Source organism: Centrocercus urophasianus, unplaced genomic scaffold (genome assembly GCF_019232065.1).
Source record: "Centrocercus urophasianus isolate 14NV4802_14NV808 unplaced genomic scaffold, USGS_Curo_1.0 seq_13, whole genome shotgun sequence".
NCBI lineage: Eukaryota > Metazoa > Chordata > Aves > Galliformes > Phasianidae > Centrocercus > Centrocercus urophasianus.
Genome location: NW_024884475.1, coordinates 37381039 through 37403792, shown reverse-complemented (window position 1 = coordinate 37403792; position 22754 = coordinate 37381039). Strand labels below are relative to the sequence as shown.

The 22754-nt window shown below is 37.8% G+C and overlaps 1 protein-coding gene across 1 annotated transcript in view; it reads right to left on the bottom strand.

Moving 5' to 3' along the window:
- Positions 1-1906: 1906 nt before the first annotated feature.
- The window catches only part of FAT4 (FAT atypical cadherin 4), a 133667-nt gene continuing 112819 nt past the window's right edge, over positions 1907-22754 (bottom strand). Inside the window, exons 10-17 of the mRNA XM_042812196.1 lie at positions 22474-22578; positions 21263-21570; positions 17470-17555; positions 16073-16252; positions 15101-15225; positions 13754-13971; positions 8917-9175; positions 1907-5270 (exon numbers count right to left, since the gene is read on the bottom strand). Of these exons, the coding sequence (XP_042668130.1) occupies positions 3400-5270; positions 8917-9175; positions 13754-13971; positions 15101-15225; positions 16073-16252; positions 17470-17555; positions 21263-21570; positions 22474-22578 (3152 nt within the window). The 3' untranslated portion in view covers positions 1907-3399. The remainder of the gene's footprint in view (positions 5271-8916; positions 9176-13753; positions 13972-15100; positions 15226-16072; positions 16253-17469; positions 17556-21262; positions 21571-22473; positions 22579-22754) is intronic.

Here is a 22754-nt window from a genome sequence, read left to right as displayed (position 1 = left end):
AGTACTCACTGAAAAATCTTTTATTATTATTATTTGAAAACTGCTTAAGCATCTTAGAAGTAAGAATACAATATTTAAAGTATGCTTAAATAACTAGTTTTTAATCTTGCAAATGTGGAGATGTCATACCCAGAGTAATGTATGTACAACATCCATTAACAGGTCTCACTCTGCCAGCCGATTGGCAGAAAGCAGTAACCATCTCCCACAAACAGTCAAGCTAGAGTGCAATTGTAACCACGTTACAATCTTGTTTGACTTTAGAAAGGCTGGTCAATTAAAGACTTATTGCTGACATAAGGCATACTGGAAATCTCCAGGGAAGTGAACAGTGCAGACTGTTTTCCTTTCCTGATATATGATTTATAATGTCCTACATTTTGAAACAGGACCACGCAGTTCAAATGATGAAGCAGGGGAATTAGGCAGCTCGTTCCTCAAGACAGTTCTGGATGATTGTTTCACATGACTCACTTTTCTGATTCTCATAATGAAGGAATTCAGATGGAAATGAATACATTTCTGTATAAAAAACAATTCTGTGCTTTAAGAAATGGGGAAACAAAGAAATAGCAAAATATATAATTTTCTTTATCATAGAAAGTGTCAACATTTAGATTGCACTACAACTCAGTATACTGCAAATGGCATTCAAAGGTACGACAAATTTTGTGTAAGGCCACATTACATATTATTTTCATTTAATATTTTCTTTAATAATCTCAGAATATTTAACTGGCATATTGCAGCTCTCAGTACTTTTGGTGTTATATTTAACAGATTTCATTTGTTAAAGTTTTCATGAGTTATTAAACTCACTGCTTGGATGTGGTACACTCTAAATTAAAGGATAATATTCCAAATAAACATACAGCTTTTTAACAGATGTTTAATTACAGCAGCTACTCAAACTTAGAAATCATTTGTGGATCTCTTGTTATTTCAGAAGAAACTACTTATATACAAATGTGTGCTACTTTGCCCTATTATCTTTTCACCATTGTGAAGCAAGATGAAAGTTGGCAGCATTTTTAGCTAAAGAGGGTGCCAATTCCTCCTTGCTGGTTCCAAGGTAAGCTAACTAAAAATGAAACAATTAACAAATAAGAAATTTTGTCATTCTTTTTCTAAGTTCTTTTAACAAAATACCATCAATAAAAATTGTAACTCACCTCTTGCATGTAAACTTTCTCACTGTTTGCATTCTCCAAAAGTTGTCTAAGCTGATTTAGTCTTTTATAAACATACAAAAATGCAGCTATTTATTATTCAGCTGCTGCTTTCTTAAAGATGAATCTTGTTCTCTCACTTCCAGCTATCTACATACTGGAAAGACTCTGATTTGAACTGAATTGGAAGTCTTAGTTAACAAATGTAAGACCAGTTACTACTAATAGTCCTCTATGCATGAAAATACAGCTTTGTCATCTGAAAGTAAAGTCGGTACTACTCGATATGACCTCAGGTCCAGCAATGTGCCCCAACAATAGCTCCTCTCCATTTCCCTGAGAATGGTGAAACCTGCTAATTTTGAACACATCAAAGTCACTCATGATAAATAAGGATGGACAGGGGGACTGCTTCTCTCATCCTTGGTAAAATTTGTTAGTTGGTAAAGAACAGACATGAGACCTGGCAGTACCTCAAGAAGGACACTGGGCTTGTGCTGCCCTTCTGCAGAGAAAAGAATTTCCACAGTGATACTGGTGCTGCCTTCACCATGACTGAACTCTGTGTACTGAATGCATATTACACTACTAACTTGCTTCTTAAAGTCCATTTTCTGAAAAAAATGTTGATAAAAGTGAAGATCAAGGAATAAAAGATAGAGAGAAAAAAGATGGAACGATTCCAATAATGCTTACTAAAGATTTTAAATAAATATTTTAATTCTATTATTGGCATTTACAGGTAGAAAGCATACAGTATGTTACAATTTTATCAAAATGTGAAAAATATGGATGTTACATAAGTAACAAATGTAAAAAAGGTATTTTTCTTACCTTCCCTGAAAGTAAGAAAATTATTCAGCATAGGAAAATATTGATATAAAAAACACAGCTTAGGTAAAAAAAAAAAATTTGGAAGTTTTTACACAGTACGATAGGTTCATCAGATTTGCATGAAGATGTAAGGACTTTGTGAAGTCTACTTAACATAAAACTTTAGGGAATTTGGGACAAACAGTAAGCTACTTTAATGAATCTACAAGTAGTTTTTCCTCATATCTGCTTCAAAATGCTAGAGTGCAGTAATTTTCTATACAATAAATAATTATTCAAAGTTTTCATCATAGAAAATCATATAATGCAGAAAATGCCACTCCAGGGTCACAAAGGCTAGGCAGTGCTTTAATAGTAATTATGATAATACTTATTATAGTGCTTTATAATGTCTAAGCACTTCAGATGAATTAACTAATTAGTCCTCACAACACCCCCGTGAGGTAGGTGAGTAAGTGTTATTACTACCTTTCCATAGAACAGATGGGAAATGAAAGGTGGGGAGAAACGCAGGCTGCAACAGCTGCACAGCCGAGTTGCAATGCCAAGAGATGTGGAAATGGAGTTTTTTTCCTGATGCCAAAACACTCCCTTCCCACTGGAAGCACTGAGGGGGAGCAGGCAGGGACCAGGGTTTAGCATCCCCAAATACATCACAGAGATTCAGAAGCTCTCACACCACTTTGTCAAAAAAAAAAAAAATAATAAAAAAATAAAAAAATAAAAAAAAAAAATCCCCAAAAACAGAAAAGCCCCCGAACAAACAAATTAACAAGCTGAAAACAACTCTTAAAGTGCTGGCCAGCTTGAGCTGCTTCTAGCACCTCTTGTATGGAATACGATTTACAGCACTGTTGCCAGCAATTACTCAAGCTGATTTCTTCCATAATCTTTATGTTTGAGCAATTGCAAGATATAGTGACTACATTTTATGAGACAACTTGCTACTGCAATTCCTTCATTCATCATCCTTCTTCCATGCACTTCTTAAGGAAAATTAAATCCTCAATACTTTTGCATTGTAAAACACATTAGTAGCTGGATACAATATACACACCCTTCACAATTAAACAAAAAAATTAGTTCATTTTCAGAACAAAGCATTATTAATTTAAGAATCACAAACCAAACAATGGTAAATAGGAAACCCTTTTCAAAAACTGCATGCCAAATATCTTGTTTCCAAATACAATGCATGCAGGAGAAATAAATTCATCCAATCATAATTAAATTAAAAGTGTTTTAAGTCTCTTTCAGCAGCATAATGGTTATTATTTTTAAAGTCTCCTCGAACCAAACTGGCCTGGGGTGCGAATGCTGACCTTTCCTTCTCTACAACCACACAACAGTCTGACCGTTCCATGGCCTTGCACTGTGGCAATGCCAGAGACAAAGCCTATACGTACTGTTCTGCTTCCCCCTCCTTGGAAACAGGCTTTGTTGTACCACTCTTGTTGTCTTCACTCGCTGCTGCTGCTGCTGCTGCTTTTTCGGGAAGCGATGCCAAATCCTTGAAAACATCCACATAATGCCCGAAGCCTGGGCCCCAGTTCAAGAGGTTGTCCCAGTTGAAGCTTGCTGCCTGCTGCCCCAGCTTCATGGGCAGAGAGTTCTCCCCAGTGCCGGCCGCCTGTGCTCCCACGGGTCCACCCTCCCCACGACGGCCAGGGTACCGACGGGGCTTCAGCCTCACCCCATAGTTGTCCTCATCATCTGCATCAGACTCATTGACCTGGGATAATTTGGGCATCCTGGAGGTGTATGCAATGGGCTTATCCCTGTCGTACTCCATCTCTGAGCATGTGAAGGACTCATGGGAGTCACTGTCGGAGGAGGACTCAGGTGCAGGAATGCCGTCAGCCGGGTTCCTTGTCCGAGACAGGGGCCTTCTGCAGTCCTCCTCAGAAGAGGACCGGCCGTGGTCAGCACTACAGATGCTGGGGTTTCTGGGGCGCGGGGTGTTCAGTCTCTCCACTTCTTCAATGGACAGTCCCACTGGAGGAGTAGTCTCCAGTGGAATCTGACCGATGGGCTGCTTCAGGCGGCTGCCTGGCCGGGAACCATGGCTTGCCATGGTCTGTGGACTCTTACTTCTCCTCCCTAGCCGAGTGGCATAGTTGAAAATGCCAGGCTGGCAGACATCACTGTGCATCTCCAGTGGGCTCCCTTCCCGTATGGACAGGTGCAGCTCCCGGGCTGGACTGTGCCTGTAGAAAGTCGATGACTTGGAGAAAGGTGCAGGGCTATGCCGAGACAGAGGGTTAGGAGTAGGGCAGGCTGAGTGGCTTAAAGATGTTGTCCTCAAGCCCTGCCCATAAGAGGGCTGGTACGTCAGGCTACTGGCTCCCAGTGGCATGGGGGACTGCCGGGCAAAGCCCAGTGGGCTGTGCCTCTGGATGGAGAACTTGGGCGTATGGCTCCGAAACTGCTTGTAGTGCTGGATGATGTCGGCATCTGAAGGAGCGATGCTGCTGGCGTTGTCAATGTCATAGTGCTCGATCTCAGGCTCGGGTGAAGCCAGTGGGGCACTGGGAATGGTCTCTGTGGCATGCGGGATGTCAGTCTCATCATAGATGAGATAGGGGTTTTCTCTTTCTATGATATCAGGTTTGGGGTTCCCCTCGGGCTGCTTCCTGACTGTCATGTCATCACCATAAGGTGGGATGTTGTCAGGGTCATCAAAGGCCACATTCTCACTCCCTTTCTTCTTCTTCTCCTTTGTTTTCTTCTCCTGCTTTGGGGCCTTTGACTTCTTCCCCCGACACTGGTTGCAGAGAATGAGGCTGAGGACCAGCAGGGCCAGCACTGTCGCACAACCGCCCACAATTGCCGGCACAGCCCAGAGGGGCAGGGACAGCTCAGCAGGGTGCGGGGATGGCAGGCACACATAGCCGCTGCTGGGCCCCGCTCTGCAGATGTGACCAGGGCCACAGGAGACCCCCAGGCATGCCACCACAATCTCACATCTCTGTCCCATGTACGACTCAGGGCAGCTGCAGGTGAAGCTGGCCTGTGGCCCAGGCTCGCAGCTGCCACCATTTTGGCAGGGGCTGGAGGCACAAGCACCTGGTGGGACGCACTGGTAGGTGTACCACTGGTTGATGCACATCAGCTCACCCCAGCAGGGACTGCTGGCACAGATGTTGGGGCCACGGCAGCCCATCTTGACTGAGGAGTCTGTTTTGGAAAGGGTGGCCAGGCTGTGCTTGCCAGCGAAGGGGAGGCTCTCCCCACCATACTTGATGTAAGAAATGCAGCCGTCAAAGCCTAAGAGAGAAAGCAGCAGTCACTTTGGGATTTCTAAGCAGAACAAGGTTAAGTAAAAGCTGTTTATGACCAGAGCTTTTGACGTAACTTTTATACCTGTACTTTTTAAGACAAATGATTTTCATAAGCTGTGCATAAAAATGGAGAATAAAGACAAAAAATTTTCTTTGATGATATACACATGGTGCATCTAAATGATAAAAAGATGCAACAAGAATTTTTTTTTTTTAAGTCTGCCACAACAGAATTCAGAAGCTGTGGCTTTTAACTTCAATACTAAGATTTCAAAGCAATAGAAGTATTCTCAGGTGAATTAATATATCCAAATCTGCAATTAAAATGTTGAAATACACACATTATATTTTCTAGAAGCCCTTCAAAACATTTTGTACTCCCACTGCTTTCATTAAATTTGTAAGAACAGGCAAATGCAAGCAGAAGCCTGAATACAATTTGAAAAATTTACATGACTTCTAAGGATTACAGGCTGCACAAGAGGGGGAACTACTGCTTGATTAGGAAACGTACTACAAGCTTGGAAACTGGCAATAAGGGTCAAATCAAGAAGAAAACACAATATAAAATGGAAAGAAAAAATGCTTCATCACTCACTGGCTTAGTGAGTGAGTGATTAGTCTGAGGTTTGCAATGCAAATTGATACTTTTGCACCTATACCTTTCCCTTCCCTACAGATAGGCTCATCAAAGGAAGTCTGAAGGCTATATTCTCAGATTTTTACTGTAATGCAGTTTCCCCTTGAAGTAAAATTATTTTGCAAAAAACTAAGCAATGTGAGTATATCCGGATTTTATAGAAACATCATATTTTTAAAAATACGTTGCTAAAGTAACTCAATTAATTGTCAATTCACAGTCCCATTTAATTGAAGCTATATGAAAAGCTCTACTGTTCAGTAAATAAACCAAAATTCCAAAGGTTACTACAGAGAAACACCTATTCTAATGGTTTTAATGTTTTTCAAATGATTTTGAACAAATATTCCTTCTAACGATTTCACTCTATATACTGAATGTTTTGCATTCCTAATTTTCCCATATTTCTATAATTTCTTATCATCCACATGTAGAGAAATCTGTTCACATCTGCCTAGGCTGTCCTAGCACAAAACATTATAATTATTTCCCTTTGCTTGCATTCTTTCTAGTTTCCTGCTTTCTGAAGTTGCCTGTAGAGGTTCAGTGCAGCATCCTGTACTGCTGTGCTACAAAGGAGGCGCTCATGGCAATAACTGTATGACTCTGAATCTAAGGAGAGCTCTTCCCCAAATTCCCCCAGATTGACTGTAGCACTATCCTGTCAGGGATAATACATTATTTCAGAGCTGTAAGAGACCACAGAGATGGATTATCCCTGGCCTTTGTGCAGTTCTGTTGAGGCCTTTTGCTAGCCTAACAGTTCAACCTATTTCATAGATCTACTCCTTTCTGCAAGAGTTTTAGGAGAACATAACCTGATGCTGACCTCTGCTCAGAGTTGTGACAAAATGGCATGCACAGGGTTGTTTGTAAATTACATTCCCAGGTATGACATGCATAGTTATTGTAAGAAACATATTTATTTCTCCTTAACTCCTGAGGGATGGTCCTTCAGATGCCAACATAATGCCAGGCTTACAGGAAAACTATAATTAAGACCAAATTTATCAGATATTATGCAAGAGATACAATCTACAAGGAGAAGGAAAGTGCTTCTACTCTGTTCTGAAGCATCACACTTGAACGAAACAATAAAATGGAGCAAACATCCCATGCATCATTAGCTTCAGAGAAGGTTTAATTTCTGCAAACATACTGCTGGAATGGAAGAATACCTGTTATGAATAGTAAGATAATGAATGATTGTGGACATCACCATAAAAATGGTTAATGCGGAGATAAGCATCAAGACTACAGACTCTCTTGCAATATCAAATATATTGAAGTTGTATGAAGTTCTGTTACGAATTTATAACCTGAAAAGATGTTAATTTTAAAATTTGAACACTCTCTGATGTCAGAAATGAAAATGATTGGGAACCTAAGTCAAAAATGCTTTGCTGAGAGATGTAACTCGTATGGTGTAAAGAGACATGAAAGTCCTTCAAAGTTTTGCAAGCATGTTATTTCTGTATTACGTGCACGCATTCTGAAAGAGCTGATTTTGTTTCAGCATTACTTATATTTTCATTTTCTCCTGTTTTTACATTCCTGAAAAAAGAGGAAATTGAGGATTTAAGTTCAGGTGGGAGACCAAGCAAAATGGAGGATTAGCTTGCCTCATGCTTGGTGGTCCTTTTCAGCAGCGATGTGATACACAGCAACTGGGATTTCATCATGTCTACCCGGGTTTGAAAACAATATTGGATATACCAGCTTCATAGCCCTGGAATTGTCACCCATGTATGTTTTTGTCTGCCTTTAACAGCCATTCACACTGCTCCAGATATTTCTTGACCATCTGAGTTCATGCAGAGTTTTATATCTCCCCCTTGTAAATCTTTGGTATGTCGTACACAATATAATCCAGTATTAAAAAAAAAATATTCATATGAACATGAGATTTTGGATTGTGCATTCCTAATGGAAGCCAGACATTCATAATTTCTGTGCTGCCACATCAGGAGGTGGGTGAAAAGTTAGTGTCCTCAATTGTCTTTGTTCCAGCTTTCCTAAAGCCTTTTTGGCTTTTCCATGCAGACACTGCTCATAAAATGTATGTGTAAAAAGGGTAAAAGTAAGCACAGCATTCAAATTGTTTCAGACCACATTTCAAACAAGTTCACAACACACAAATGTGAAGTGTTAATTTGCACCTTTAAAGCTACTTTATCTGGTCACATTTCTTGAATTTTTTTAATATAAAATAGGACAATTTTTTCAATATAAAATATTGTGAAACCTATTCCTGCATTGTCTGGACTATCTCACAGTTTCTAGCAAAAAATCACTTCCATCTTTACTTATTACTGGGGGAATAATAAAAAGTATACGTTATTTATTTTTTCAAGGTCTAAGATACTGCTTCAACTCTTAAGGCTGATTTACTCCTTACAAGATAGATGTTGGTCACAGAGTGTTTTTTTATTGTCCTTAGTTTCTGTTGTTCAGAAAAAAAAAAAAAAAAACAAAAACCAACCAAACCAAAAAAAACCCAATCCTTATTTGACAGCAGGATAAAGGAGGAGGAAGACGGAATTTCAGAGAATATTTTAATCATATTAATAACAGGCTAAATCCTACAGCATTTACTAAACCCCTACAGAGAAAATGTACTGATTTAGAATTTTTGCCTGAGTAGGTTTGCCTTGATTTTCCAGATTCTGACCCAGGTAAAGAATGGATCCTTTCTTCTCCATTAGCATAACAAATTCATAACAATGCACTTGCATACAATCAAGCAAACCACCCCGTGCCTCCAAAAAGCCCTGCAGATGGAATGCTGCTTTTTGAAAACAACAAGTTTGTATTAGAGGAAAAAAGTTTGCAACCCTTACCTATTCAAATTACAGCTTTCCTGACAAAGTGTAGAAGTGTATTAGTTACTGATATAGAACTACAGTACTTTCTGCAACCTTAAAGCAAGCAAACACCCTTTGTCTGCTCAAATGTGCTCATGTGCACTATATCAAAAAGAAAAATGAATTACCTGCAACTGTGCTCTTGAAAGGCTGATTTGGGATACCTCCCAAAGATATTGTAAGAACATTTAGTCCACCAAAATCCTGCGTGACATGGAGAATGTCTCGTCTATGAGTCTTGTCAACAGACAGCACAGTGATAGAGCCGTTCTTCTCGATGCGCACTGAATGCCACTGCCCATCTGCTGTGTACACTTCTGGAATGTTTCTTTCCACTTTCCCAGCAATTCCAGCATCAGATATGTAGTGCACTTTCCCAGCTCTTATCTGATCAGAAAAGAACAGAATGCATCATTTTAAAATGATAGGTACAGAGCCAACTTTTTGCCCCCACATACACATAACCAACGTTACGCTTATCCAGTACAGCTATAGTAACACATGGCTTTGGTTGCAGTAAAATGTATGAATGTATTTTTCTCAAACAACTGTTTGGTACTAAAATGCATACATTATTTAGTACTTGGCTGCAATTAGATTCATTACTACATGTGTAGAAAATATGCAGTTGCCATCCACTTATTCCTCGGATACTCTCACAAGAGGAAAACCTGTTGAGAAGCTAGCAGTAGGGAGGGTATGCACATGACAAAATATTTTAACCAATAAAGACAAACTCTTCCTTCCCTGTCAAAGCAAGTGGAAAAATGCTTTGCATTTATTTATTATGCATTTGCATAAACAGATGTTGTCCTTGCCCCAAAAACTTGCAACTAGTTATGACACAGTAGGAAAATGTATGACAGAATTTGAGCAAGATTCCAATTTCCTAACTGGTTCTCTGGTAAACTGCATTCTGCACAAAAATATTTCTATTTTAGAAATCTTACTAAAGCCCCGTGAAGTCTATTATTTTGTGTGAATTTTCAAATGATGCTTACTTAAGAAAACTGATTTTAAGCTTATGAGCTATTAGAAAAAAATGTATTATTGAAGACTCTGAAACACATTTTGGCTTTTCCTCAAAAGATGACGCTACATTCATGAGACGAAGAATTTTAAACCTTTTATGAATTGAGTGTTAAGCAATCCCAGAGAGAGATTAGTACAAACTTTACATTTAGGAAAAAAGAGTGGGAAAAAAATCCATAACCAAACACAAAAAATTCTCAAATGCTGCGTAGGACCTGGGTATGTCAGCTGATCTCCTGAGCACTGTACCAACTTGTAAGCTTTATGTAGGGTGTCAGAAATAACAAATACAGTTCATAGGGTAGCTCTGTGACTTGTTGCAGATTCCCTTCCATACTCATCTCTGTTACTTTGCATATTCATTATAGGACCACTCCTTTCCCTTCTGTGTTCCTTGCTGTGTCGTGCAGTGTGTAGAAGGTGCACAAGCATTGTATAGGGGTAGTCAGAGCCACAGGTTTGTTGAAAGCTCTCTAAGCCTTGAGTGCTTTGTTCCAGAAAATATAACATTAATCTGAGAAGAACTGTGAGGTGACACATGGACAAGAAGAATGCTCTTCTAGTTTCTAGAAACTGTTCAGTGCTCTAGATTTCTTTTTTTTTTTTTTTTAGTGATATAAAATGAGGACTTTCTTTGTATAGATCAGCTTTAATATGTCTGAAAAACCACTTTCATGTTCTGTCAGCAGCTTGAACACATCTAGCGTAAAGTCCATTTAGATCAAGAAAAATGGTAGTTAATTTATATATGAACTTTACTTATAACCAACATAATTTGGACTACTTGAAAATGTACTGTTTAAATATTCTATGATAAAGATCCCCCCTCAAAGACAGGATGCTTTTGATGTTGGCAAATACAGGTGGCAGACATCTAAATTATGACACAGGCTGAAGAAAAAACCATATTTGGAAATGCAGTCGCACAGATGATCAGAACATATTAAACACCATTTGCCACAATGAAAAATATTTGTGAAAAGACAAACTGCATGGACTATATATAGTTATTTATGTTTACAAGTTTTCATGGGTTTGTTCCTTTTATTTGGTCTGTATGCTCTGTGAAAGTACTGTTGTGTGTTTAGGTCTTTACAAAAACGCAAAGGAATATATTATATCAAACAGTATCCTCTAAGCTTATGAGAATACTAAACATTGACCTGTCTTCTAAGTTCACATCAGAGAAGAATTATATAATTATTTACCCACCATACTGATTTATGACTCTGAAGTGCTACTTTATTTCTTTAAAATGGCATGTGACCAATGTCTATAAACATTGTACCGGAAGTATTTAGAAAATAAAATTTTCAGAGACGAGACTGGTCCATGACTTCTTTAATCAGGACAAAATAAGGAATGCTCTTTTTCGTTCCTTGAAGCATAACATACTTCTAAATTTGAAACAAATGTCAATGCTTACAATATTGAATAACACTCATTTCTAGGTTTTATTTAAATAGCTGAGCAACTGACAAGTGGGATATTCTGAAAAGAATGAGCTACTAAAGCGAACATATTTCTAAATACAAGATTGATCCAACTTTACTAACATTCTGAATCTACTTTACTGAGCAAATTGCTTCTTACTTGTTTAAAATTTGAGCCCTAGCCTGTACAGATTTATAGCTCACTATATAGGATACCGTTGAAATGAGCTATGTTCTGATTTATTCCTGTAACTTGATATGTGCATACGTTAGCACATACGGGCAATACATAATCCACATTCTCTACTCATACAATTCATAGATCTTAGAGGTGTGATTATGTTAATTTAATCTGATTTCAGATGAGATTTTCAGCTAAAACAGGACAGGTAATTTCACCTTTAGCCTGCTGTATTTATCTCTTCACTTCTAACTGAATTAGTTGTAGTATGCGTTACTCATCACAAAATATGCAGAGACAGTGAGCTATAGTAGTAAAGACTCCTACTATTTTCCTTTTTGTGCTTTTTTTGAGAGACATTTTGCTTTTGAGTTTTACTATTCTTTAATTTCATCTGCCAGTTCTTACATTTTTCCTGGATTAAGGAGTCCTTAATATCATAAGACCTTTTTTCTCCAAGCTTGAGGTTCTTTAAAGGGAGGTCACATCCATCATTTAAATAATCAGCTGCTTGCAATCTCAGTAGGTCTGATTTATTGCCATTTCTCTAATTTTATCCCAGTCCCAGCTATAACAAAACCAGTTGAGTACACGAGGAAAAATGTGGAGGCATGGAGGTAGTCACAGAGCTTATAGTTTTTCTCTAGTATAATTTAATATTAAAACAACATGCAAGTTTTGCCAAACGCTTATGCCTTGGAAAACAAGCTTATTAAAATATCCAAAAATCAAGTTATAAAAATGCCTGTTTTGAAGATAAAAGAATTGTAAATAGAATTCTCCAAATCTCATTTACTACCAGAAAGTGGGCTGAGATGCCAGGGAGACTGATGTGTGGGCTAGCTTTACTGACATCTTGGGCCACAACCGCAGGATGCCCTTGTCATGATACCTACACTGAGTGTGAGTGGAGTAGAATCCATATTGTAATAACTACAGTGAAAAAGATCTGTTTTATTAACTACCATCATCTGAGAACTTTCTGGTAATAACCACTTCAGTTAAGTTACCCCTCCTTCCTTAAAGGACCTGTTACTAAGTAAACTTGAGTTCTTAGCCCTTGAACACCTAGGTATGGGATAAGACACCCCCTGCTTATTTATATAACTTCACCAAAACAAACAACAATAAGAGTGTTTGCACAAACACACCAATAAGACTTTCATGAAAGAAAGAAAATTCTTTTTTTTTCTTTTTTTTTTCTTTTTTAATTAAAATTAATTGCACAGCTAGTATAATGAATTTGTCTAGGGAGAAAAAAGGTAATATTCATTGTTTTTCTTTTTGTTTGGCTTGTCTTCTTGCTCTTGTTTGTTTTCCTCTGGAACACAAAATCATTAGATTTTACCAGCTAATATGACTATGGCAGAACCTCCCTATTAAATGATAGGTTATAAGTGTATGCCTGTGAAGTAGTGCAGACTTGCTTCTTAAAAGCAGCCGGAGGACAGGAAAGCTCTGTACTTCTGATCTGCACAGGAACTGGGCAGGTGGACAATATCAATGGGGCTGAAGCTTAGAAAGTGTGAATTTTTGTATGAGTTTCTTTTAAAGTCAGGAAAAAAAAACTTGGAAAGCATTACAGCAGTCAAGGAAACTTGGAGCTTACACCAACCCAATAAAGAGGCTTGCCAGCCATCACTGCTGTACTCATTTAGAGTTATGAGTAAATGGACTGAGTCATCACCGGGAACTGAACCATTGCTTTCTCTTGAGGAAGGTAACTTCTGCAGCAATAAACTCTTGGGAAAGAAAACTGCGTGGCATTTGAAGCATTAACTCAGCCACATATCTAAAAACAATTTGATATTGACATTGCTCTGTGGGTAACCTAATGAATTCAAGTTATCCCTCACTTCCTAGTTTGAAAAGCACAAGCCACATCAGTAGGAATTTGTGAAAACTTTCTGGCTGTTGTTTGCAAGCTTAAGGAGGGTCCAGGTTCAAGGTCTGAAAAATCAGAAGATAAAAAGCCAATAATGAAATTATTTGCTCTGTAGATTGTAACTTCATGATGATAACAAATATGGCAACGAGTACCATACTCTCTGCCTTAAAACAATCATTATTTGGAGTCTAGACAAAACTGCTTAGATACAAAGCCATCAAGATCTTCTGATACCTTGGCAAATAGCAAGGGAATTGCAGAGAAGATGAATGATACTGGCACAGTGCCTAGCCGTAGTTAAAGACCTAATATTTTACAAAGGAAAGGGCAAGAGTAATGGAAAAATATGATTTTGATCACTGTACAAAAGGCAGACCAATCAAATCAAACTCATTTTGATTTGATTCACTCAGCATTAACTGCAATCTTACCTTCACAGTAGTGAAGTTGCTGCTTTCCTGGATGTGAACTAAAATCCCATTCTCGCTTCTTGTTCTGAACTTCACTTCCAAGCTGTCCACATTCAAAGGTCCTGGGCTGGCACCTCTAGCAATGTATCTCATCATGTATTCACGCTTCTTATTTGGGCTCATGTGGTAGTCGAGTCGTCCTCTGCCTTCCAGTGATAAGGCAGTGTCGGCAGTAATAACTGGGACAAGGACAGAGGAAGCACTTAGTATGCAGCTGGTTGCAGATATAGCATAGTGATGATCTGCCTGATAACAACAATTTTCTTCAGGGAGGAGATCAAGTTTAGAGCAGGTCAGTGGGGAGAGCAGGAATGAATGGCAATTTCACCCCCCTCTGTTCTTTGGCTTGAACCAGAATGTGTGTTTGAGAGTGGGAGTGTGCTAGTAATTTACTGCTGGTATCAGTCAATAGTAAATTAAAACTCGCTAGGGAACAAGTGAGGGAGTAGGAGAAAAAATTTGGCACTCAGAACTATAATTCCTTCCCAGAGATGTTACTATTTCCATTACTGCAAAGAGGACTTCACGATATATTGAACTCCAAGCTCTTCAGGACAGAGATAATGACTTTCCATTTGTAAAAGGGTGTAAAAGAATAAAAATGGTAGAGCACTGACTACTAAATGCTGTTAAAATCATGGCAAAATTATTTAGTAAACTGACATAATAAAAGCATATAAATCAGCTGAACAATAGTGGGACATGTAAGAAAACAAAACTCAGTCATTGTACTGTCACTATATGGAAATAAGTTGCTTTGCTCTCCTAGACATTGTGTACTGATTTATAGCTATCCATACTCAAGTTTATAATCCCAGCATGTAAATAGATTGCATTTACTTACATATGCCATATACTTTCATGCATATAACTTGATGATTATTAGATAAAAAGGCCTACTGTACAGAGAAGCCATAAGCATGTGCACACTGTGTTTATGCAAAGGGAAGCCTTCTCCCTCTTACTCTTTCTCTTACCTCTCCCCAGCAGACAAATCCCTCCTTTTGGATAGCTTTGTTTTGGTAACTGATTATACCTGATTGGAAGCAGTAGTTTTAAATGAGTGTAAATTACCTGAAATGTGATATAAAGACAAGGAAACTTAAGATATATATCTTGATGTTATTTTTAACTTATGAAAGGACAATAGTCCATTGTGGACTTTTCCTTCATGATTATTTAAGAGGTGAGTAGGCCGCTTGTTTTCATTATTTCATAAAATTCATTATCCTGTGCCCCTGAAAAGAAACTCTTAATGGTATAACCATGCAGTTAGATGTAGATGAAAAAGAAAGAGCAAAACCCTACATTTTTCACAGTGGTCTCCCGTCAGTCCATCTTTGCATTGGCATTGCTGCCATGACCAGTGATCAGTGCAGGTGCCACCATGTTGGCAGGGGCTAGTTGTGCAAGCATTTTCTAATCGAGGACATCTGAAACAATGCAGAAAAGCAGATACTGAGGAATGCATGTAGAAACAAGCAGAAGCAAGTTTGCTGGAAAGGATTGTGTGGTTGAATGATAATCTTTTTCTTCCCTTCAAGAGATGCAAAAATTGAGATGCTCTTCTCTCCGACAGTTCAAAACAGATCCCACCTTTCAGAATCAAGTTATAACAGGCTTAATAAAGAGAAGGGAATTCACAGGCAGTGAAATTCCTATTATCTGTTATGTAAGAGATGAAGACACTCTTTCAGGTGCACTGCAGATCTCTGGAGACCTCACTTCTTTCACAAAGAACAGTAAAGACTGGAGGTGGAAAGAGAAAAGGGTGAGCTACCAAATTTGGACCTAAGACTGACATAGTTGCTGCAATTGTGGCTTCAAATAGAGAGACAGAAAAACAATAGAGTCAAATAGCTGGTCGTTCCTGAAAGATCACTCAGAGGATATGAGTGAAATTCAGTGATACTTGAGAGGCAAATTGATAGAACAGACATTGTGAATTAAAAAGAAATAAGGGGGAGTAGAGGTTTAGTGAACCGTAGAAGTACAATCAAACCCAGGTGGAATTTATAAAGAAACAGGGCTACTCTATTTCAGCCTGCAAAGCAACATTAATAATAATAATTGGTAATGATGTTGCTTTTTTGAAGTTTCTGTAATCTTTTGTGAATCTCTCACCCAGATTCATTTCTTAATTTTTTCACACTTTATAATAAATTCTACAGTCATTTTTTACAAGAAATATCTAAAAGTGTCAGGACTGGTGCCTGAGTTTTATGCTGGCTTCCTATATCATAAATACTGTCTATTCGATACCATATATAGCAGACGTACTGATCTAAGATTCCTTGAGCTGCCAAAGCCTGGCTGGGCTCCAGGGGACGTCCGTTGACTGCAAACTCCATTATACAGCCCACAAAATCATGGCTTTCCACCTGTCCTCTCCTTTCAAGGATGGGCTCAACAGACCTGATACCACCAACGGTAAGTCGATTTGGTTGTACATCAAGGGTCCTATAAAAGAGAGAAAAAAAGGTTTACCGACATCGGACATAAAATAGCAGTGACAGCAAAGGAGCTGTCAGCTAGGGTCTGTGGCTAAAGTTCCACTTCCAAAATTCATATTGTACGTTTAGAAGAGGAAAGAGAGTGATGCCCCTATGACATCTAAATTCACATTGTTGTTGAATCTCAAAACTTCTATTCACTTAACCGAGCAACGCACTTGAAATCAAAATGAATACAGATTTTCACTCAATTACGTATCAAATTATAGATTATATTTAAACAGCTGGAAGGTGGATTCGTTATTTTACAAATACATATCTGCATTTGTATATACTATACTAGTTGAGAATCCACCTGTGTTAGAAATACGATTGTGATAACTGTACAAAATTAGCAACAATGATGGGAATTAAAGTTACTGCTATTTTTAAGGAGGATCCTATTGGAAAAGCAGGTGTGTTTCTTACACCTTTACAATAAACTATAGGTACATTCAAAAAAAAAAAAAACAACCAAAGAAATCAAAGCCCAGAGTGAGCAATACTGGAGTAAAATGTAGGCACTACTAAAGTAATAGTATTTTGAGTCTAAGCTTGTTTTTACCAAGACAGACTCCTCAAGTAAAAGTGGAAAAGGTTTTGCTAAATACTTGTTGCACTAAATTTTGTAGAATTTTTAACTGTGTCCAAGAGTACTGCAGTACATTTTAGAGGAATTTGATTACAACACATAAATTTGTTTCATTTTCTAATTAAGATTTACAAGTTGCCTGTAATCATGAGTGTCTGATATTCTGATTACTAATTTTGTCTAGATTTTGATACGAAATCCCACAACATTAATTAAAAAATCTTAGCCTCATTTACACTACAGTGTGGACTACCCTCTTACGTGGGCTTCTTATGTTCACCCATACCCTGGGAACAGAGATGGAGCTGAGAATTGGGGATTTTTGAATAAAATCCTTGGACATGGGAATTTAGCCTGAGTAGGCAATCAGTGGGACAAGAAGAAAATGTCACCTGCTTCTACAAGGATGCAAGGCGATGACACTTCAGAGAACTACCTCTTTAGGCCTCCTGAACGAGTGCAACTTAGACATCTATCCCTTCCCTGAGACTGGGCTAAAGACACATAATCATTATTCCAAGCTTCTCTAATTTTAGCAGGTTGTTTATTTTCATTTTACAGAAATAAACCCCCAAAAATGAAGAATTATTTACCAGTCAGTGGAAACAGCCACATTGCTAACAGTACAATAGCCTGGCTCCTGATCCTCAGAGCAGGAATCCACTGTCAGTGATGCTGCCTGCAAAAGCCACATACACAGATATGTTGAATACTGCAAGGGTATATTCCCAACCACAATAAATGCTTATAATATATATAAAGAGCTCGGCTAGAATGAAGCATTTGTACATTATGTCACTCAGTATCAAAAGGTGCTTCAGGGACACTGACCAACTCCTTTCTGCAACACCACAGTGAACACTGACATGTGGATAGTAATGGAGCAGGAGTTAATTGACAAGCTCATACAGAGTCAGTGAAACGCAAACTTTTCAGCTTTGGATTCCTCCATGTTTGTTTGCTTTCCTCTCTGAAGCTGCAGTTCTTTTGGCTGATATTGTATACTACTTTTGATCTGAACAGAGAGTTGCTCCCTCCAAACACAAAGGGCATTCCTTCAGGGGCTTCACCATGACACTAATCACATTGCCTGGATGAAAAGTGCCGTGCAAAAGCTGGGTGTGCAAACTCTAAGATTATTAGTTAAAAATATTAACCCAAGTGGACTACATCAATAATGACAAAACAGTTGGACATGGATTGGTCAGAGAGACCAAGCTGACATCCAGAGAAGTGCTGGGCATCAACACTTAAAGCAGTTTTCCTCTTTAATTTATTGATATCTCAAAGCCATCAATCCCTAGACAATGGAGCTGTCTTTTTACATGTTATTTACACCAAAGCAAATCACGGCATTTTTATTTTCTAATTTCTGTACTAAAATTCTTAAAAAAGCTTTCACTAAAACCATGAAATAACTCCTACTAATTTAAAAAGGAGTTTTTATTTTATTCCTCATTTAGCAAAGAATTTTCCTCATGGTGATTTATTAATAACAGATGCACTGCGAAAAAAGTCCTGAAGGTTAGTTAAATCAAATTTTCAGAAAAATAAACATAATCTCCAGGTTGTACATATCAGCTCCTCATGTTTCCACTAGATGTGTGGTACAGTTCTATGGCAAATTGAAATCAAACATTTCTTTCCAAAAAGACTTGATTTCTACTTTGGTTTAGGTTACTTTACAGGAGCTGAGCAAACAGCAATAGCTATCAGGATGTCATTACAGTGCAAAGTTTTTTTCTCTTGCCTGCATCTCAGTTCACTAACAGCATCTTGTTGGAATCCCCACAGATTCTCCATTGTATTTCCAAATACATAGTGCAAGCTGACACATTGTAATGACCAAACACATTCCCAAACACATTCATAGCTCTCAGCCCTAAATCACGTCCTACAGTGTGTCTAAATTGTTCAATTTGCTTTTTTTTTGTTTTGTTTTGTTTTTAATAAAAGCTTATCTTGAATTTCTTTTCATACATAATAAGAAAACTGCTTCTCCTGTGAAACATCAGTCTGCAGTTCCAAAGTAGATTACGTGCCCTATATAAATGAAACAATTCATAGAAAGAATAATAAGCTGACTGGTCTGTATGCCATCATATATGTACATATTTTCCTTCAGAGTTTCAACAACAAAAAATGAAATGAGTTTTTTGTTCTTAGCTCAATCAGTGTAATCTCCCTAACTTATATAGCTATGCACTGTGAAAGCCAAGTTGCAAACCCAGCTGAAGGGCTGGATATTTGAGAATATATTTTACTTGGACCAGAGTGCAATACAATTTATTTTCTAATGTTAGTCAAATGTTCCTGCTTGTTACTTGAGCATTACTCTACAGTTACCTTGCTGCATTATGAGGCTTTCTAGTCTGTCATTCTGCAATATCTCAGGACTGACAACTTAATGATTTTACCAGTTTCCGATAAAATCCCACTGTGCTGTAGGAAATGACAGATTTGGAATCCTGAAGGGGGGCTATTTTATACAGTTTTGGACACCTGGGAGACATTTTTCCTGCAGAAGAAATATCTAAGACAAAGGTGATTCTGATTACATACTCTGTTTGTAAACAGCTGACATTAATGAGATGGTTTAAACAAGAATCATGCAAAAATATAGGTTGTCTTAAATGCTCTCAGTCTGAAGCATTCAAAAGTGAAATTTTCTTTATATTGTGTTTCTTATGCTCTCTTCTTCTGTAGTCTAGCCCTCTGGCATATCCACAAGTAAAACATTTTCCCACTTTATTTTTTTAAGTGTATCTCATTTATTTTTTGCAGTTTTTAAGGTGGGCTCTACACTAAGCCATAACTAATATCAACAGGTATACCAGACTAATAAGACCTAGGTGCATTTTTGAGCATAACCTTTTGGAAGCTGTGAAGTATCTGTTAAGTATCTGATATTAAGGCACACTAAAACAACATCATTACTCAATGTCACAATTATCCTTCATGTTACTTGGATATAAAACTCCTACATGCACAAATCAGATATCCAAATTTAGCCGAAGACTAAGCCATTCCCCACTTCAACAAGCGAAAGAAATCAGGTATTGCAACATATGCAAGCTGACGTGCAGTTTCTGGCTCAAGACTCTTCAGGAGAAAAAAGTGCTGTGCAGAAAAGTCAGGAGACAACCCTGACCATACAGAACCATGGACCTAGACCTAGTATAGCCCTCTGATATTCCTGAGACATTTGTGCCTATAGACTTCTCACCCTGGACATGAAGCATTTCAGCAGGGGACTGCAAACAGAGCAGCTACAAACTATAAAAACTACCTTAGCAGCAATGACTGCTGCAGCCATTTTGTTAGTGAAAAGAAATCTCTACGAGGACTCAGGAGGAGTCACACCGGGTAGAACAGTTTATTCTTTTATTCTCTCCATCTCTTCTGGCCTGAACTATAAAACAAATTGTGGAGCTCCATCCATATATTATTCTTACGTGACTTTAATTTCAAACATGGGAAGAATATGAGATTCCATATATGCTGGCCATATCTTTCTGAAAAGGGAGCTTTTGGCCAATAGTTACTGATTGTGGATGGCAAATATATTTGGTTTCATTTCTAACTCAAACACTATGGAGTCAAAAAGTTTGGCTTGAACTCAAAGAACATTTGGTTTATGTTCTGCTTTGGAAATATTATTAAATACTAGAGAAGAAGAATAGAAAACATTTACTGAGAAAAAAAAAAAAAAAAAAAGGCAGAAGGGTTGAGGCACCAGGCATATGGCAATCAATTGTCCCTGTCCACTTTTTGACAGAATTCCTTCCCTCTGGTAGGGGCAGGCAGGAAGTAACTCCTTTTTCCCCAGACAAAATCCCTCTCAGTGTAGCACTTTTGAACTCTCTGCATTTGTGATACAGAAAAAAAAAAAAAAAAAAAAAAAAGCTTTTATTTAAATGAAATTTGCAAAATTTCTGAACTGGCTTAAAAAGGTCATAGATGGAATTTCAAATTTGATCACTGCTACTATCCAAACATTAAGGTAAATTATTTTCAGCGCTTTTGTTGTTACTATGGTTAATCAGTATTCCTTAATATCATTTCTGTAATCTGCATCAGTTAATTGGCCTCATATGCGGTAATTTATCTCACTAATTATTCCTGGTTCTCATTTTTCACATTTAGAGTGTGGGGCATTGCACATGTTTCTTTAATTATTTTTTATTATCATCATCATACTAAACAAACCATTGTAGGTCTTTGAGTCAGTTGGAATAAGAAAGAAATGAGGGAGTTTTTTTTATCCAAAGTTGGAGGTTCTGCTAGCAAATGCAATGTTACTAATTTTATGTTCTTGTGAGTTCATGTGGAAGCCAAAGTCAGTTGGCTGAACTTGTCTTAAATTCCCATTTTAGCATTTCTTACCATTCCAGCCCTCCGGGCAATAACTGTGTGAAATTGTCCATCAGACACCTTCTTAGTTGTGGTAAGCTTGTACGTGCCGCTGCCAAGATTATAGGAGAATCTCAGCCTTCCTTCTGTTATTTCCAGAGCCAGAAATTCTGCCCTTTCTCCAGTTTGGTTGTCGTAGTTATACAACATTAAAGCATTCCTTTTTATAGTGGCAAACTTTATGTAGATGTAATTATTGTTTGGATCCATACTGGGAAACTCCATATATGACAACTCTTCAAATCCGTAACTATTCAGTTCACAATGATTCCCAAAAACACCTGCAAAACAAACAAACAAAAAAATCTGGTAGCAGATAGCTTTTCCTCATCGAGCATAATCCCAGAAACAAAGTATAAGGAAGTATTGATATGCTTTAGACAGGCCCTTTAAAAAGCTTCTAATATATGATAAAAAATACACAATGTGAGCAGAAGTGTTCTGGAGGTCATAGTTATATACAATTTTCCTTGATTTTGTTTTTAATTGCACTGACAATTAGAAAACAATTTATGAATATTAGTTGCATTTACTGTGGACCACAGTTATAAATATAAGAAATGAATAAAACTTCAAGAAAATGTAACATAAGGAAAATAAAATAGTTACTCTAAATGTTAGTAGAAAAATGTTCTTAAAGCTATTTACTAGTGTGTACTGAGGGTTTCAGCAGCTTTAAAATATTACAGATGATCTCTTGATTTTGTCAGTTGCTTGTGGTTGTTTTTTTAATTGATCCATTACATTTACTTTTGTGCTTTTCTGTCTGAACAATGACAATTCTGTATGAACTTGCATTCAGAATCAATCTAGATGCAATTACATCACAATGTCTTAAATATCTGTGTTGTCTTCTGTCTTTATTGGGTTCATTCCACAAAACAAACTCAAGACAATTAAATTCTAATAGTTATTAAACTATTTTGGCAGTACTACATGCTTCTCTAATTCTCAGAATTGTATGCTGGTTTCTGGAACTCAAAATTTCATTAGCATGCAATAAATTGAAAGGACAAGCACCCATGTGGACTAAAAGCTGTTCTGATTGATTCAAGTTCTTGTAATGAGGACAGGACAGGGTTCCACGCACATACTTATCAGTTGCAAAAAGGTAAACATAAATTGCATATTTGAGAATTATTAGTAAGGAAGGGGAAGATAAGGAAAAGGAGTAGCAAACTCACCAAAGGGGCAGTGGCAGTAGTACCCCTCCAACCCACTCTGGCAGGACCCACCATTAAAACAGGGGTTGCATTCACAGTAATTGACAGTGGAGTCACACGTTTTCCCTGCCATCATGAAACAAGAGCGATTTCCAGGTCAGAGTAATCCAATCAATAGCCAAGTCAGGATACATTTAAGCAACAAAAGGGGAAATGTGTGGGGCTTAGAGAGGGAACAAGAGAGAAAACACAGGTATTGCCCCCAACCCTGACACGGGCCTGACAAACACAGACAAATTTTC